General features: G+C 40.2%; 1 protein-coding gene across 4 annotated transcripts in view; it reads right to left on the bottom strand.

Annotated features, from left to right (window-relative positions):
* Positions 1–19,056, bottom strand: part of vps13b (vacuolar protein sorting 13 homolog B) — a 354,534-nt gene that overhangs the window by 291,459 nt on the left and 44,019 nt on the right. For all 4 annotated transcript variants that reach the window (XR_004332501.1, XR_004332502.1, XM_032519244.1 and 1 more), the window contains exons 8-14: positions 16,540–16,814; positions 12,030–12,125; positions 9,960–10,082; positions 7,317–7,454; positions 4,694–4,781; positions 2,303–2,488; positions 29–198 (exon numbers count right to left, since the gene is read on the bottom strand). Coding sequence is in view for 2 of the 4 variants with exons in the window: in XM_032519244.1 (XP_032375135.1) it covers positions 29–198; positions 2,303–2,488; positions 4,694–4,781; positions 7,317–7,454; positions 9,960–10,082; positions 12,030–12,125; positions 16,540–16,814 (1,076 nt within the window). In the remaining 2 variants the exon portion in view is untranslated. The remainder of the gene's footprint in view (positions 1–28; positions 199–2,302; positions 2,489–4,693; positions 4,782–7,316; positions 7,455–9,959; positions 10,083–12,029; positions 12,126–16,539; positions 16,815–19,056) is intronic.

A 19,056-nucleotide genomic window follows, 5' to 3' on the forward strand; every position in this document is an offset into this window, starting at 1 on the left:
TAGAAGAATGTATGTCTGTGTACACTACCTTGCATCCCATAATGACAGGCATTAGTGTGTGAAGGAGGTTGAACTCTGCCATGGAGACGGTCACTGACACTTGTAGCATAGTGAGACAAGTGAGTCTGGTTGGGATGAATTCCTCTAAGCTGCATATTTCTTCTGGAGTAGCTGAACCATGTCTCTCGTCAACCACTTCTACAGAGACAATGACACAACAACAAAGATACACGTTAGTTTTGGAACTAATACCGTAACATATCGCACAAGTGCAGTAAAGAGTGCTGTGTAAGATTAAATGTATGACAAAAAAACATGTAATTTCCTACAATTACAACAGATTATCCTTTGTTTTGAAAGTAGTCAGTAAATTTAACTATGGGTATGCAACCTGTGGTGCATTTTTTTGAAATAAAGTGAGAGAGTAGGAAAGGCCAAAGAGATTTGATGACTAAATATTACGTTACAGAGAAAGAGGTTAGCTGTAAAGCACACCAATTCTTTTGAGTGGGCGCCTCTCCTCTACGCCTGCAGCAGTAAAACAATAAAAAAAAAGTAAAACAAGTATTTTCCAACAAAAACCACCACCTCATACAATAAATAAAATAAACATGCACTAAAAAAGTACTGGCATCTCCAAGCGATATTAATTACAGTGGCTGTTTCCCAGTAGCTTTGTTTTTGAACTCTCTCATAAAACCACTCATTCAATCAATAACCAGAAACATCCGGCAAGGCAGAAAATGAAGTGAACCAAATCAACATGGAATAGAGGCTAGCAAGGTCAGCAGTTACCAAAGTAAGGAGTGACCAGAGCACTGAACCACTAAACTGTGTCCAGGGCCTGAGTTGGACCAAAACCTTTTTGAGTGCTTTGTTACTGAACGGCCTTGGCTCTGGTCCCAGTACATGGACTTGTTTCAGTTCAGTAAAGGTTCTGTTGGGCTACATTCCCAGCTCCAAGGTGGGCTCAGAACCTGATCCCAAAGTTGTTTTGCTCTTTGGCCAACTGCCACAGCCCGCATCAGGTTTATCTGGCAATGCCATGTCCAATCTAATCATATGCCAGGGCTCGAGTCAATATCCACCGTCAACATTCAAAATTGCAAAAGACATGCAGCTCACATGGTACCAAGAGGTATTATTACACACACTAAAACACTTTCTATTTAAAGCACACAGAAAAGACGAAAATATGATTAAAAAAAGAACAAGTGTGACACACAAACTACTACTGTCACGCCCTGTCTTTTCCTCTCCTATTTAACAGATCCAGCTCTGAAAGTATTGTTACTTTGTTACTTCTATTGTTCTTAGGCAATATATTAAAAAAAAAAACACCATTCACACTGTAAGTCATGTGCAAGTTGAAACCTCCTGCTCTAGATAGTCTAGATAGTCAAAATCTTAATACACAGACACCAGCCAATTTGGCCTCTATTTACAGCCAGTTTTGGGGAGGAAAGTGATTCTTCCCGAGCTCTTGGCAACGAGTGAATGTGGAGGAGCAGAGAAAAAGAGGACAGGATGAGAACAAAGATAGATATGTCTTTGACCTCCTGACTTCTACTTCTCTCGAGGAGAGGAGAAGAGAGTTTGATTCAGGAAAATAGATAAGGCATGTGTTATTTTATCACTCCATCTGTAATAGCTACCTTGGTAAAAAAGGCTTCCTACTCTCAATTTCCCGATCCCCCCTCCCCCCCATCCAGGGGTCTAACTACACTGACCCTTCTCCAGAAAATGCCACAGAGCACAGACACTTATAGAAACAGGAAGGAACACACAGACCTAACCAGCTCTGTAGTAATTACTCACCATCTATTATCTATTGCAGATGCTGAAACAGCCGAAACCTACGGATGTTATCGTTTCGCAAAAATGAGAGTTATTGCTACAGATATTACACAAAGACACACACTCCATGTTCTTTCACAACATCACATGGATGATCTCATCGATAGCTGTGCAGGGACGATCACTAACAAAAGGTGTTTGGCTTATCCTCCCTCATGTGGTCCAAAAGGTCACAACTTTCATGTACAGCTGTGTGTTGAAAGATGGGTTGTGCAAGGAAATAACAATGTGATGAGGATACTGTAAAGTGCAAACTGTTGTGATTTATGATCATTGGCAGAATAGAATAGACTAGAATAGAACAGAGTAGAAGACAAGAGAAGAGACGGTGTTGAAACAAGTTTAGGGTTAAGGGTAGGAAGTACATTGGATTATTAGCCGACTATTAGCTGTTACGCCAGCCCAGTAAAACAGAGGGAGCAACTGTTAGCATCTGATGTCTGACCTTGCTGTTGTTTGCAGTAGGGTTCATACTCATGGTCCATGGCACAGGTGACCATCTTGAGGATGCGGTGGACAGCGCTGCTATGTAGCCTGATGTCCAAAGGTCCCACCACCAGTCTCTTGATGGATGTCTCTTGAACAGCGGGCACTACCTCCTCCAAACTCACCACCGAAAATTCCTGAGGGCCTACAAACAGAAACAAACATGCATAAAATATACATAGTATGTTGTACTAGCTGTCAGGGAATGTAACACATTTTTCAAAGTCAAATCTGAAAAGTTTAAGTACAGCAGACATGTCACCTTCTATATTTAATGTAGAGTGGTGTGTTTTTGATATAAATAGTTAGGGTAGCAACATTTTTCCCCATATCCCATTCCTTGATGATGTACAAATATAGAATCTCCTCATCTGTTGGGCAAAATCACTACAAAGATGGCAGTGGTGTAATGCAGCAGCACGGAGCCGCTCTCATAGCCGTGACCCACTGGAATGATGAATATTCCAAATGTCCACTTCTCTCACACAGCTGTCCCTTCATTCATCGTAGGCCCCTTTTCCAGAGGTCCACTTTAAAGACTCAGCTCCCCGGCAATAAAAAAGGAGAAATTAAAATTAAAAGAAAGCGGTGGATGAATGGCAGGGAGGGAGGAAGAGGACAAAGGGTCACAACTTTCTTTATTCCCATTACATTCCACCACTGCACTGAACATTCTTCCATCTCAGAAAGTCAACGCTATGAATTTAACTTTTTTAGCTGAATGGGTTGGGGGATGGGGTGAAACTTCCACTGAATTCTGGGGATTTATAAAGGGCAATGCCACTTCCCCTTCCCTTCTTTAGTGAGATTTGGCTGCAGTGGATTAGGCCTAATATCAACCATATGGCTGCAGTTAGAACGGTCAGTGGAATGATGAGAAGGCTGAAATTAGGCGGGATTTAGACAATTTAAAAGTGTCTCCATTTCCCAAGATTTAAAAAAAAGTTTTTAATCTGCTGCGTTACACTAATGTGAAGTCAATAGTGAGTGTGACCTGGGTCGGTTAGTATTTCGGTTGACTCAGAGTTTTGTTAGTCCCATGGCAATGGAAACTAATTTGTTTGGTTGACACTGGATCCGGTCCACGTCCGAGAAGAAGAGAAACACTGACAGAAGAGAAGCATTCCAATTGGCGAGGGTAACCACAGCCGTCCCGCAGGAAAAGAGATTGACACTTATCCTGCTGTCAGAAATGACTTTGACAGCTCAGGATGACGGTATCAATGTTTTTTTTTAATTTAGATTATTATCTGTAGCTGACAGCAGGAGGAAACAACAGCCTAGTCAGAAAGAGGGTGAGGAAGAGACAAGTAGAATGAAAGAGGAAAAGCGGAAGGCAAGTGAAACAACTTGGTGACATTGACTTTTAATAAATCAAATGATCTGAAGTCATTGAATTAAATCCAATTGGTTCAACCAGATCTTTGTTTCTTCTGTAATTTAAACAAGTCAACTGATACATTTCTGCCTTAGTTAATCATCTCTGTAACTTATCATTTCCACTCAATGAATGATCACCGAACACCATATTTGCATAGCATTCAGTGACACGTGGACCATAAAGCTATCCTATTATACTTGTAGCCATTAGACACAGTAAGGTGTTGCACTTCATCTAGATTTAATCTGATTTTTTTGCTGTTAGAGGTTTTGGGGGTTTGTTTAATCTTAGAACTTGAGATTGTCAGTCAGGTGTCACATACAGCTTTCCAGCAGCATTGGAATAAAATGGTCAACTATCACACACTAAAGCACAGAGATATGTGTGGGCCAAATAAAACATTTCAAATTGAAGGGAGAACGCTTTATCTCTTAATGGAAACTTCAGATCTTTCAGACTTGAATAAACATTCTCGAGTGCTGCAGCTAAGGAATGAGAAATCCTGTCTGTCTTAAGGCTTCTGCAAGGAAGAGTGACACCTAATTAGCAAAGAGAGCCTATTCACTTTCTCAAGCGCTTACAGGTAAAGAGACGGGGGAAACAGTGTTTCAACAAGCAGCAGGGAGAAAGAAACTCAAATATGTGTCAGCGCAGACTAAACACTCCTGACAGTTGCCCTACAGGTAAGTTTGGGGTGAGAGCGAGGACAGAAGGGTCAAGGACCAGGTGGCTGTGACTCAAACAAGACAAGCTCTTTCTTAAAGTCTGTAGGGGGCTTGTTTGAAAGAGAGGAGAGAGAGAGAGAGAGAGAGAGAGAGAGAGAGAGAGAGAGAGAGAGAGAGATGACTATAAGAGTATGACTGATAGAAAGAGAGAACAAGACAGAGAAAAGGAGAACATGACAGATGAAGAAAAAGAGAGACGAGGTGAGCAAACAAGCTCTGAGAGGAGGAATGAGTTAGACAATACCTTTGCCGCTGCTGTTCTCCATTGTGTAGAGATAATCCATGTAGAAAGCACCAAAGCGCTGCATGCCTGCTATCTCCGTATAGGTCTCCTGTTAAACAAAAGTAGAGTTAGGTAAACACGGCAGTAAGGGAGCAAACAACCTGATAGCATTTGGCAGTGACTGGGGTCACGGTGGATACGGCAAAGGGGGTCAAATCAGAGATAAAAAAAACCAAGTTAAAAAAAAGTAATTGAGGAGTTGATCTGCTTTTTTACTGGCCAACAATATCACTAATATTCAGAACTATTTACAAAGACTTGAAATGAGAGGAGATACCTGATCATGGCAGGCAGGATTAATAGGAGAAAATCAGATAGCTTTAATTCATTATAGTTTCTGGTACATATGGAAGTAATTTACTACATATCAACGCTGTTCTTCATTGGGTAATAAGCTATTGATAATAGGAAGTGAAAGTTTCCTCACTCAATTGGTGCTTGGATGTATGCCACTGGAAATATGTACCTTATCTAGTGTAGGAGCCACATGTTGGATGATGTTTATGGTCTCATCTAGGTTGTTGTGATAATTGTGTTGTGCACTGATATTGTAGGTGGTGGGCGTTTTCATGGCGGTTTGAGCAGAAGTGACATGTTTGTTTGCTTCGCCTGTTCTCCTGGGTTCTTTTGGGCTTTGACAGAGAGGGGGTGAGCCTGGGAGGGAACACTTTCTGTTGACCGCAGCACGCCGCGCTGACGCAATTATTTCTAACCACCAGGTAACAATTACATTTGGTAACTCTAGTGCTGTGTATTTTACGTGTGGAAGAAGAATAAAATCACAATCTGGAGCGCGTCACAGTGTGCATCTCTCAGTATTTAGTCCCTCACAGCAGCACTTTGTTGGACTGCTTACAGCTGAAATATATTCTAAAAGAAAGGACTTTTCATGAACAACCAAAGCTGTCTAACTGGGATTATGGCCGTTAATTTCAATATAAATAATTGGGAAATGTTGTTTGGAAATAGTGATTAAGATAGCAGGATGCAGCTTATGTGATGTACATAAGATGTAGAATGTACATGTAGGCAATATGTATTAATTTGAAGAACAATATGATGATTATAAAAGGCATTTGTAACTGTCAGTTACCCAACAATAAAAAAGTGCATAACTTTCATTACATACAACTTAACCTAGGATTGTACAATAGAGCATCCAGAGGAAAGTGCAACCAACACAGGAAGAGCATATAAACTCCACAAAATAAAACCCCAGCTGGCCAGGTTGGAGTTTGAACCCAGGTGACACTAACTACTAAAGCCCTGTGCCATCCCCACTTAGTTATTTATGATCATTATTAACAAATAAAACATAATTATAGGTAAAGAACTGTTTGCTTGTGTGATTTTTGTCTTATTTCTATCTACCTCAGTGTATTTTTTTACCATAACTCGTCATCATTTATTAGTCTGCAGGTTAAGTGCTATTGACCCTGTCCTAGACAATATTTGAAAGTTATATTTTCAGTGCACATCAAACCACTAGTAAACAGAGAGAATGAGTGAGCAAGCAAGAAACGGAGAGCGAATGAGAGAGGCCCCTCTCACCCACACATTTAACACCCCGACCCCAGACTTACTCACTAGTTCTCTAAACAGAGATTTCAATAGAGCCTTATCAGTCAAGCAGGTTAATGAGTAAAATTTATTAGGGGAGCTCTAATGGTTCTGGCATGCTTTTGATTCAAAGCCATTGGCTGGTTTCAAAACGGCTAATGAATTAACACAAAGACCTTTGACTCTTTTAGACTTTCAAGTATGGACAGATGGATGGTTGGATGTCCAAACAATTGCTTCATTGAGGGTCATGAACATTTCTGAGCAGAGTCAACACTAGAGCTGTGATGGCTGATGAAGGGAGCTGAGAGCTATCAGGAATAATGGCTTTAACACTACTGCTTAGATAGTGAGAACATTCCTCCACTGCAGCCAGCCGCTGTGTGACTGACAGAAATAATCTAAGTGGCAGTGATTTAAATCACAATCATTTCTTTAGAAGAGGAATTACTGAGAGTTGATGAGGACAAAATATTGTATTAACTTAGTACCACCAAATATAAGAATAGCTGTCATTGCAGCTTTTCCAGACAAAACCTGAAGAAATACTGAATGCAATTATATCAGATTTTTGTTTATTGACCCAGATAAAGTACTGTATTAGCAAATTGCATTAGTGTGATTGCTTTAGCAAGTCACCTAAGCAACTCTTTTGGCAGTGGCTTCAGTAAAACGGATTGTATTAACAACATTTCTTTGCAAAATGTGAATATTTGTTCTCTAAAAAGCTTGACAACCTCAGCACTACATGTGTTTAGCTTAGTGATGACTGTATCAATGGCAGGTGATCATCAGTTTATAATGTTTAATGCATTTTTGTGTATTGCTGTTGATTAAATAAGTGTGTTGGCCTGTCGACCCACCTCAATCTGAAATGCATGGTCTGCTACTGTATTTTAACCTTCCCTGCAAGAAAATCCCAAAATAAAATTCTAGAATGAAATGTTTGGGAACATTATTCTTCTGTACTTTAGTATTGGGAATAGGGACTTCTAGAAGGTGAGAATTAATTATTTCATGTGACCTTGTGATTAGTGGCATCCAGGATGAACTCAGCCCTGACGCCGTTGTTTTCTGGACTGCGGTAGTCAAAGAGAGAGTTGGTAAGGTAGGTCATTCCTTTACTACTTAGGTTGTCCCCACAACTGAAGAACACTGCATCCTGCAGAGACAGAGAGAAAAGAGGAAAAGTGAGGAAAGATATGAAGTAGAGGATACTGAGAATGCAAGAAAAATTTAAGATAATTTCATGATGTCACAAAAATACAATCTAGTTAATACTACATAAAAGAACAAGTAGTATTTCAAACTATTTCATATGAATCATTTGTTGTCCTTTGTAATATAATACACCATAGGACCTATGGGTGCTTCTCAAAGTTTTGATGACTGAGTGCCAATTTATGGAGCCAGCCTATGAAGGCTGCACAGGAAAAATGCACACATTTCAATTCCACATTAAACTGCAGAGTTATCCACCAAAATCTCTAACTTCAGCTAACAGCACTAGCATTAATGACAGAACGTAATTCCCTTGACATTCGCTGTGTGCAGGCCCGGAACGGCCATCAGGAGCACTGGGGGAATTCACGGTGGCCTAGCCAGCTGATTGGCCCGGAGGCAATATTTCTCTTCCTAAGTCTGGCGTACCATTGTATTCTCACCCGAACCAATCTCAATCCTTGTGCCTCAACCTAACCAATCCAATCCAATCAAAAAAGGCAACGAGTACTAGCCAATCAAAGCAGCATGGGGCGGGTTTAAGCCTTCACCATCCTATGAAACGCACATTTGCAGCCCACAGTGGCAGACCATTGTTAACCCTTAGTAACCAGCAGGACTGTCAGCAAGTTTTGAAACTTGACCTTTGGATAAACTGACCTGACTATTTTTGAATGCATGGATGCGTATGGAAGTAGGGTTGAGTGGTTGTAAGGCACGTATGGGTGAACAGAAGAATGTAGGAAGGATGGCTTTTTTCTTACCTTAGTATAGAAAATGGTCATTTAAAATCTCCAATTTGCACGGCTCTTTGAATAGCCCATATGTTTACTGTACATTTGTCTTTTAATTTTTTAATCCTGTGCCTGTTGTTGTGTGTCTGTTGTAACTGTTGCAGCAATGTTACTCAGTGTCCAAAACAAATTTCTCCTTAGGGAGACTAATTAAGATACTTTGACTGTGACTTTCTGACCTGTTGTGACCTCTAGCATAATCACAGCCTCATGAAACATTACAATCAAACTTGAGACCCAGCACATTCAGAGGATGCATTCCCTATAGGTATACTGCATATTTACAATAAGGGGGTTTGTGAGCAATAGCAGTGGCACACATTCAATCACAGAAAACTGCAATTCTTGCACAAATCTCAAAATGTTAAAGTTTTTTTTTAAACCTAATCACAGCATGGGGTTTTCTACGGTGTTCATCAAGGTCTAGGTGTCTTAATGTAGTATTTTGGAGAGATTTCAAAAATTAATCATCAATTCTAAAGAGGTAGAAAATGGTTACATTTAGCACCAACTCTGTGTAACAAATGATATCAACCCAAAACATTGCTGCAACAACTTATGAGACATAATTTAGCATGAGAATGGTCATCATAAGAGTCTGTTGTGAATGAGTGGGTATTTCCCAGGACTGCTGTTAAGATTCCCGGCCTGAATTATTATCCTAGTCCGGCCCTGGCTGTGTGCCACTAGTTGCCATGCAACTAGTATCTACAAACTGATATATGCATAGGAATCCACAATCTAGGCAACAGGAAAATATTTTGGCATCAGAAGCTTTCTGTTTTCCGTTTGTATTTTGTTTGTAGTTCGAGTAGTATTGACTAATCACGTCACTGCAAGCAGGTAAACAGTCTGTGCGGAGTGGAAAAGAGGCGGAACAAATTGGCCAAAATGCAATCTCAGGACCAATTGGCTGACAATGACTTTTTTTAAATTGTACTGCATTTATCTGCAGAGAAACAGTTGTAGACATCGTCTCTAAACTCCAACTCCATTCTCACGTCTTAAGTTGCTGATCAGATCTCTTGGCCCGTATACTGGGTTCCCGAAATATTAGTTGTTGCCAGGGCTAAATCGTTGATTGTTAAATGCAGTAGCCAAGTAGTGTATGTAGGCTATTGAAAGTGAAAATATTTAAATGGGCCGTTGATGATTAAAATATAAAGCATGTATTTCATGTAATTTACGGGGGCTGCACAAAATGTTTCTGAGGGCCGTCACTGGCCCGCAGGGAACTATGCCATAGGTAAACTCATAAATTTAAAAAATGCTGTGGAAAAATATAAAAAAATATAGTTTACACAAAGTTGAAGAAATAAAAAAAAAAGTTGATTTCAAATGAGTCCAAAAGTACAGCACTGCACATTAGTAGACGATGAGACTATCGCTGACACAGTGATGTAGTGGCAAACACAGAACATTACAGTAAATTACAAAAAGGCAGCTGGGTCTCACTCTTCCATAAACAAACCAGACCACATCGCTACCTGCTTCTGAAAGCTCTCGGGAGCAATAGAGGCTGCGGAGACATGGTTTAGGTGAAAGTGATCTCTGTTCTGGGCTTTTAAATTCTCCATTATCCTCCTCACTCAAGTTTTCCGTTTTTGTTCTCATTGATTTTTCCTTCCTTTTTGATTTTAGGCCGTCTTTACCTCTTCACGTCGGTTCATGTTTTCTTCAAAATCCCGTACTCCCATGATGCCTTTCAGGCAGAGTGCCCGGCAACCCACAAAGCCAATCTGACAATCGAAAAAGGGCTCCCCCATCATCAGCACCTGGAATAAAAACCAGAGGAAGAGACTTTAACCAGTTTTTATACTCCAGATTTATTCACCTATACACGAAGAACAATTTGGAAACTGGATAAAGTCTGGAGCTTTCTTTTCCACCAATGAATACAATAAGAAAGACAAACACCTGTAAAGTTAAAAAAAAAAATAATTGTAAAGTATACTATACTAATATTTAGACAAATGAATATATATATATATATATATATATATATATATATATATATATATATATATATATGTGTGTGTGTGTGTGTGTGTGTGTGTGTGTGTGTGTGTGTGTGTGTGTGTGTGTGTGTGTTAAAACTGAAGAAAAGGTGACAGTGCTAGCTTCAGAATCCCACCCAAGATGTAAAATGTCTTAAAACAGTCAACAGAAACCCAGTACAACCACAACAATAATTCACAGAAATTAATTTGACTGAATTACCTTTTTACATTGCAATAAAACATACAATTTGAAATTAATGACAGTTTGCTACTCGATTTATTGTGGACGTTACCACAAACAAGGTTCTCCAGGTTTGTGGGGCTTTTGAGGTTGTGGGCTCATTTTGTAGTGATAAAACGAGCTAGGGTCAGACAATTTCCATTTTCCCTTGAGATTAGTATGTGTATGTGTGAGTGTGTGGTAGCAGTCCAGCAGCCCCTGTAACCAGTAAGGTGGGCTTGTGTCTCACTCGCCAGGCCTTTGCTTTACCCAGCAGACAACTAAACAGAGAGCAATCCAATAAAACTTTACGTTTCACCACACAATAATTACAAGGCCTAGTTTTCCCTGTTTTACTAGCCATCCCTTTGCCTTTCAACGCTCTCACTTTTGGTTCCAGTTCAGACTGCGCTCTCTCTCTTCCAGCAAAAGCATAAATTACAGAAATTGGAATTGGAAATCTCCCAGAATTCTCACATCTGGTAGAAAGCTTAGGAGCAGAAAACTCCGTTCCTACTCCAAACAGGTAATCAGAGAGAAAGGTTTAAAAATATTTTCTACACCGAGGGGGAAATGCGAAAATGATCAGACTTTGGCACAATTCAGACACAGATTCCACTGTGTTCACTACAGGCTACGGATTAGTGACCTGGAGAAGCTTTAAAAATGTACTTAAGAGGAACCTCTGTCCAACAGTGAACAAGAAGACACTAATATAAAATAATAATGGGAGGGTGAAAATGGAGAACAGGGATCTTTATTGGTCTGTCAGGTCTGGCCGTGAGGGGTAACAAGGGTGCAGATGGGCAGATGTCACCAGAAAAATCAGTTACTGTTGAAAGAATTAATGGTTGGAACCTGATGTTTTTACAATAATAATATTCCTCAGAATTTGTATTGCTTACAATCTAGAAATGGACAATGTGATCGATAATCTATATCAGGATACATTTTCACATTTGCCTTAATAACAATACATTTAATTTCTCTATTTTTCTCATTTTGACATCTGGACTGGACATGCAGCTGCTTGGTTAGCTGGTTTAACACAAGTTAGTTAAAGTCTTTGGTTATTTTAGCTATTCTTTGTTTATTATAATTACAAATTGGAATGTGAATAAACAAAAAAACCAGTTAAAGACTTTAATTCTATTCAGCATATTTCTTTTACCCTTGTGTTGACCCCCGGGGTCAAAATTCATGGTTAGTAACCTTCATTTATATAGAATTATACCTAATATTTGAGTTAAAAAAGCAGAAATAATGAATTATTTTGACTAATAGTTAAGATCAGGGGAACATCCAGATGAGTTTAGTCAGGAATGAAAGTGATCATTTGTATTTGCAAAGAGCGTTATATGGAATCCAATCCATTTTTGTGGTAAATTGGTTAAAAAGAAACCCATATTTCAGTTATAGACATTTTTTAAAGGGGTCAAATTTGACCCGAGGACACCAGGAGGGTTAGGTGACACGTTAAGGAATAAGCTGTAGCATCTTACCTCAATAGTGATTCCCTCTTGCTCCAGGCTTAGAACCTCTCTGGACTTGACCTTCTGAGGACTGTAGTAGCTGCTCTCTGACTGGGTCTCTGTTAGCTGAGACAAAAGACAGAGAGACAGAAACCTTTTTATGTTCTTTTTAAAAGATCAAAAATGGTACATAAGTACATAAGATAAGTACAAATCAAATAAATACAATATTTAGCAGTCCAAGCTATTTTGCCCTTAAGTTGACCAGGGTAGAATAAGAAAAGAAAGCACTTTTGTTGTTTCATCTGTCAAAAATGTTTATTTATTTATTATTTTTGTCTCATACATCAAAGCTGCAGACCATGAAAGCCGAAGCCTTTACAAAGTTTCATTTTGTGTTGTAATTAAAGGAAGGGTTTGTAATGTAAAAAGCTAGCAAGGTTTGGAAGTATCATGTACTGGGTGGCTGTGGCTCAGTGGTAGGTTGCCTGCCAATCGGAAGGTTGGTGGTTCGATCCCCGGCCCTGCAGCCCCACGTCGAAGTGTCCTTGGGCAAGACACTGAACCCCGAGTTGCCCCCGGTGCTGCGCATCGGAGTGTGAATGTGTGTGACTGTTTATCTGATGAGCAGGTGGCACCTTGTACTGCAGCATCGACCACAGTGTATGAATGTGTGTGAATTGTGAATGTATCCTGTATGATGTAAAAGCGCTTTGAGTAGTCGTTAAGACTGGAAAAGTGCTATATAAATACAGCACATTTACTCAGGGCTCCTTCTAGGGCTGGGTAATTCAATACTTTTCAGGCACTGACCGAATTGCCTCTAAAGAGTCAAGTATCGTAAAATGGTGATTGACTGTCTAATGTAACACGTCTAGGAGGCAGGAATAAATCTACTGGTATGTTACGCACAGAGACAGGGATACTGTACAAATATTAGTGCCGTAATGTTCTTATTTCTTTTCTTTTTTTTATAAAATTGCTATCAGAAAAAGTATTGTTTAAGAACCATTATCAAAGTCACGGTATTGGTATTGGTATCAAAAATGGTTGAACGATTACCCAGCCCTAGCTCTGACTAACCCCTGCCCTCGGGCCTCTGACCGACACACAGAGGTGCACGAGCACCGCTGCGTCGCAAACACCTAAAATTATCATCATAATCATACCAAATGTTTAAAACAAACATGACTGCTGGTAGCAATGCTGCGACATGTGCATTATGCTCAGGCTCTTACACAGGATGGGGTACGCGCAGTGCGGCAAGTAAGCATTTCATTGGTTCTTTCCAAGCAGAACATGAGGCAGTATTGGCTGGCATCAGCAGCTACAGGTTCCTGATCTTTTTTGCTGCTTTTTTAAGAGCCCATAAGTTATTTATTGCTGTCAGGGTGTAAATATCATTTCATACAATGTATTAAAAAAAAAATTGGAAATAGTTTCCAACCCTGCCTTTGTGACATCAAAAAAGTAGATTAGGGATTTACATATCATCAAAACTGAAAATAAGTCTTAAAATATTATTTTTATTTAAAATAAGTCTTAAAATAGTTAAAAATAGGGGGAGATTAAGCCCCCTCGAAGTATTTGGAGACGACAAGGGAAAGTTATGTTTTGTTTGACACAATAAGTAACGCTTACGGCAATACTATAACATGGATGTCACAAAACTTCAACGTTAAAAACTGGAAAGCGTGTCTCATTGTGTGTGTGTGTGCATGTTTACCCACAATTCACTGCTGAAACAGATACATGATATGAAAAATAAACAAAAGCTATGCGAGTCTTTGGATTTTAAGGCCAACGAGGCCCCCCAAAAATAAGGGTTTAAACCAGAAACAATAACATCCAAACAAGGACAGATGGCATTTTCTAAGATCAGAGACTGGATGCCAGCCTTGGGACTTTTTGGTCGTTTTCCCTTCCAAGTTTGGACCCGGGCCAAAGACATTCATCAAACCATATGACAGCCGCTCCTCTCTGATTCTAGGGGAGGCCCACTCTGGCTTTATTGGGGATGACAATCAGAACATGACTAAAGGACTTGGGATACCAAGGGGGTAAACTGATAATGTACTGTATGTATTCATTGACTATTCAGGTAGATTAATTAAAAAAGGGGGATTGTTCATTAGAGCATTTATACTGTGTGTAGAATTAGTGTGGGGGCAGAGAGAGAGGGCGTTTCTGGTAAAAACTAGTTGGTTAAAGTGAGAGTGGGTACAGAGATGGGATTCTTTTGAGGTTGGCCAGTCCAGAAAATGTGGGTGTAGAGCAGAAATGTGCCGGCCCTAACCCATTCAACTTTTAACACAGGAAGCAGGTGCAGAGTAAGAAGCAGCTGTGCCTTATTATCCATACTGATGGAGCAGACTCTCTCACCCTCGCTCCCTTCCCCTTTTTCAATTCTGATGGTTTAATCACGTGCAGGGACCACTTCAGCCCAACCTGCAGGTCCCTGGGAGCAGCGGTGAGCAAGGATGTTAAATTATATGAGTAAAAAATTGCTCTGTCTGACAACATCAGTGCATAGTAGAACTGACACAAAAGCAAAATTCCTTGTATGTGTCCTCATACCTGGCAAATAAAGCTGATTCTAACACTGAAGGGCTGCCAATCAGACAGACACAAATACAATAAATGTTTATCCAATAAGAATATGGCCAATTTGGCATTTCCCAATCTAGACTGGTGGGACATTTCTGACTGTACCTAGGCCTGAATCAACACATCAGACAGAGAACAGAAAAGCAGCAAAGCATTGGAGCACCAACACAAATGCTTAATGCAGCCAGTAATACACAGAGCTACTGCTGCAACTACTGTCCCTGCTACCTCTCATTTTTATACTTTGGCCCATTAAAAGGTTTTGGGAGTCCAACACAAATCAAATGATTATTTATGAGGCATCTTGGAAATGTTATAACGTTGGATGTGAATATTGGGGTACTTTGCCTTTATGTTCATTTCTCAGAAATGTAACATGGTAGAAAGGATCTGATGGAAAAGTAAAACAATTCTTTGGGAACACTTGACATTTGCTATTGTTGAAATTAATGAAAATACTACAACAAAAGAATAACATGACGTCTGGCATGCAATAAGAGTTTGGCAGGGGTGAAACGTGAAAGAGGGGAACAAACGGTAAGTGCTGAACTATGCATTATGTGTGTTAAAGTCATTAAATTATACTGCCAATTTCTCTGATCAAACAGATCTGGTGAGTAATGGGTCAGCAATCTAAAAATACCTCTCTGATTTCATGTCCATGTCAAACTCTAGTTCTGGCAGTGACTGTTCAAAGAGACCAAATTCCGTCAAACTAAATACTTCCTTGAAGGAAAGAGACGAGAACGTTTAAAAACCATCCTTTCAGCTGTCTGCAATTACTCCAGACGAGAGGCAATTAATTGATTAAAAGAACTCAAACAATACAGGAACAATTTAAACATTATTAGAAAAGCACCATGGTCTGTTTGGCCTGAGAAATACCTCCCCTTCACTGATGAACACACACACAACACACACACACACACAACCACACACACACACACACACACACACACACACACACACACACCACCACACCACACACAACAAACACCCCAACACACACACACACACACACCACACGCACACACACACGCACAACGCACCGCACACACAGCACACGCACACACACACACACATACACACGCAGTAATGTGATCTGAAGTGCCTGAACCTGAGGGGAAACGTAGATGAATTCCAACTATTCTGAGTGAACAGGCAGGATTAAAGTTTGGGATCCATTTCTGAATAGTCATCATACCACGTATAATGTTTAAAACATTAACGTGACCCGAGACGCCAGTTAGCGGTTACGCTACCCTCCCCTATACCACACACAGAGAAAAAGAGGATTATAACTTCCTGCAGATCAAGCTGTTCTTTAAGACTCAAACGTCTTAAACAAATCTCCACAAAAAGTAGGATGCAGGGATGGGGTGGGCAGGGGAAGTGAATAAGCAATAATGGTAGCTAGGAAAAAAACTAACCGTTAACACAACAATATCAGGAAATTCTTCAAAATTAAATATCATTATCTGCAAAACTTCCCCAAGAATATCCTGACTAACCATGACAGCCCCCCTACACATACAGGTTCTACCTTTTGTGTAATACATGCATTTAAAACATGTACTTTTTTATCTTCACCACCTATCCATACTACGGTTTTTTACTACTACGACATCAAAATGTATTTTTGCTGCCATTGTACAGAACATAATGCATTTGTTTTTCTGGAATACATTTTATTATTTTTAAAGCACATCTTAAAGCAAAATCATATTCATTCAACATTTATTTACGAAGAATATTAAAGTACTTCACTTACCTATGTTTGACTATTTCATTTTAATATCTGACATCAAGCTGATCGTGTTTTTCCTTTTCTCTGTTATTCACCCAATGTATGCTAGCCTACAGCCCCCGGGTGATATTTATTTATGATTAAGTAATTAAACAATTTGGGTTTTTTTTTTAACATTTGATTTACCTTGAATGTAACAGAAGCTTTGGTGCAGTAGAACCCTATGGAAACAATGGGGTCTTTGGGTGTGTGCTGTTGTGGGTTGTTGGGGATGCCTCCTGTCTCTCTCTGCTGGTACAGGCCTTCCTCATATTCCTCCTCTGTGCCTACGATGGCTGGGACAAAGGACCAAGCCCAAGACACCCAACCCTGGTCTCCCTCTTCAGGACTCCCAGACTGCATGCAAAGGTCTGGGTTGGTGTATTGGTTAGTCCCCTGGCTTTCCATATCCACATCCATCCCTGAAAGAACAAAAAAGACATTATTAATTATAATGAAAAGATAAGCAGATGATTTTAATGTACTTTTGATAGTACAAAAAAGGCAAGGTAAATATCTGCAGGTCTATTTTTACTCCAATAAAAAGTCTGATGTTTTAGATAAATACACAGGGAATTCACACCTCCGATCTGGTGCATACAAAGTAGTCTTATTAAAAAATGCATAATAATGCATTAGAATTGTTAAAAAAAAGGGGGTCATTGTCTTGTGCAAAAAACAAATGTGTTACGTTTGTACACAAAAGTGTTGCCAAATTTATATTGCATTCAAATTACGTTTCAAATAAAAAACACCACATTCCCCTTTAGTTTCCCCTTTTACAACCAATAAATCATTTTAAAGAGCCAGGTTCTAAGAACAAACTGGTCAAACAGAGAGACAACTGTTGATAATGTAAGCGTGTGTGCCCAATGCAGCACACTAAATTCATTTGTTCATGCCCTCATGGTGGTTTAATACAAGCAAGATGTTTCAGCTGTCAAATGAACACACAACAGCAGAGAACAAGGCAGTTTACAGAAGTTGCTGCCAATGCTCCAGCATGCAGGTGTGTGAGTATGTGTGCTGCATGAACTCACTGCTTCATGAACAAGAGAGAGGAAGCCTGTTCCAATGGAGGCCAGAGGGCACAGTCTGTCAGCCAGCATCCTGACAGAAGAGAGCCTTGACTGGGCCTAGTGGATCACTGTGGTCAGGGCTGTTTGAGCTGGACCCAACAGCACGGGCCGCATCCACAAACGCATGCAATGCAGGGTTGGGTCACATATTTGTTTAAAATCCAACAGACTAAAATGGAGGCCATGAGGGAGGCTAAGTAGATATGAGCCATCAGCACAATCTGAGGTTGGCTAGGGCTTAACTGTGATTGTGTGATGCCTAGAGAGAGCAAAAGGGGTTGACCAGAGCACTGGCTACTGTAAGGCACGGGCCTCACACCAGGTGAAGAGGTACTGTAGACAGTGATGGGAGAAAGCAGATTGGGCAGAGGTCCAAATATGGGACAAAAAGAGGTATTAGGAAAACAAAAGGGTTGGAGATGCTAAAGACTGTTAACAGCAATAGAAAACTTGGAGTAGACTGGCACGTTGGTGGTGTGCTTAACAAAAGAGAAGCACAAGGGTGGTGAAGCCCATTCACTATTATCTTTCCCCTGTTTCTCAGTAAACTATTTAGGGGTTCACGGGTTACACAAACCAACATGCACCACCCCGGTCCCTGATGCCGATCTCTGAACTGTTTCCATAGATGTTAGAAAAGAGGAAGCTGATGTCAATACACAAGAATGTGTAATCCTGTTCCTTGCGGCCTCACGTCCTCTGTGAGAAAACAATATTGTCCGTGAGGCCACAGCTTAGGAATCCCAGAGGCTAAGGCGGTGAAAATGATGACATATTTTAATTAAATCTTTCACTTTGTGAATTGGCAGTTGGAAATCCCATGTTATGGCTTTTTATCTCTCTCCCTCTCCCCAATCTCCCTGTTGGATTTTATCTCTCATTTCTCTTTTTTCATTTTTGTTTTCACTCCGTGGAGGCCCTTGAGGTGTCAGTTCAACAAGTTAAGTTCTTTCGCTTCATGTCAAAGTCTGACGAAACCTACGTTTGAATTACAAGGCAATCAAAATAAAAGCACAATTACCAATCAAGTGATCAAAACAGACCGGCTTAAGGAGACTTTGAAGTATTAATCCAAAGAAGTGAGTGAAAAATTCCCAGAGAGTGATGTGGGTTGGCCAAAATGCTGCTGTGAAGCAGAGCACTATGACCACACAAGTGTGAAATAAAATCAACATTATTCTCTGTTTTACCATGAGAGCAATCAAAGCTTGACTGGACATTTTTCATAGGCAACTCACAATATCAGTGTGGCACCACATAAGCATGCACATGTCCATAAGCAGAGCTCAAAAGCACTATGTAATAGGATGTGTCAGGGTCATGGTTGGTTTCCATGAGTCAAAGGCCTCTAGGCAAGAGCGTATGTCAAAGCTAGCAAGTGGTGGTTAGGAGTTGGTTTGTAAGTGAGTGAACAGCTGACTGACATTGAGACAGTGAGAGGGGAGGGGGGAGAGAAGGCAGTGCCCTCACAGGCCAGTAGATGTCCCTCCATGTTTATAGAGGGAGAGGTAGACTACCTGACCACTGAACAAAGGCTACTCTACTCACATCTTACGTAGACAGACAGACAGACAGACAGACAGAC

This window comes from Etheostoma spectabile, chromosome 6, assembly GCF_008692095.1.
Source record: "Etheostoma spectabile isolate EspeVRDwgs_2016 chromosome 6, UIUC_Espe_1.0, whole genome shotgun sequence".
NCBI classification, from domain to species: Eukaryota; Metazoa; Chordata; class Actinopteri; order Perciformes; family Percidae; genus Etheostoma; species Etheostoma spectabile.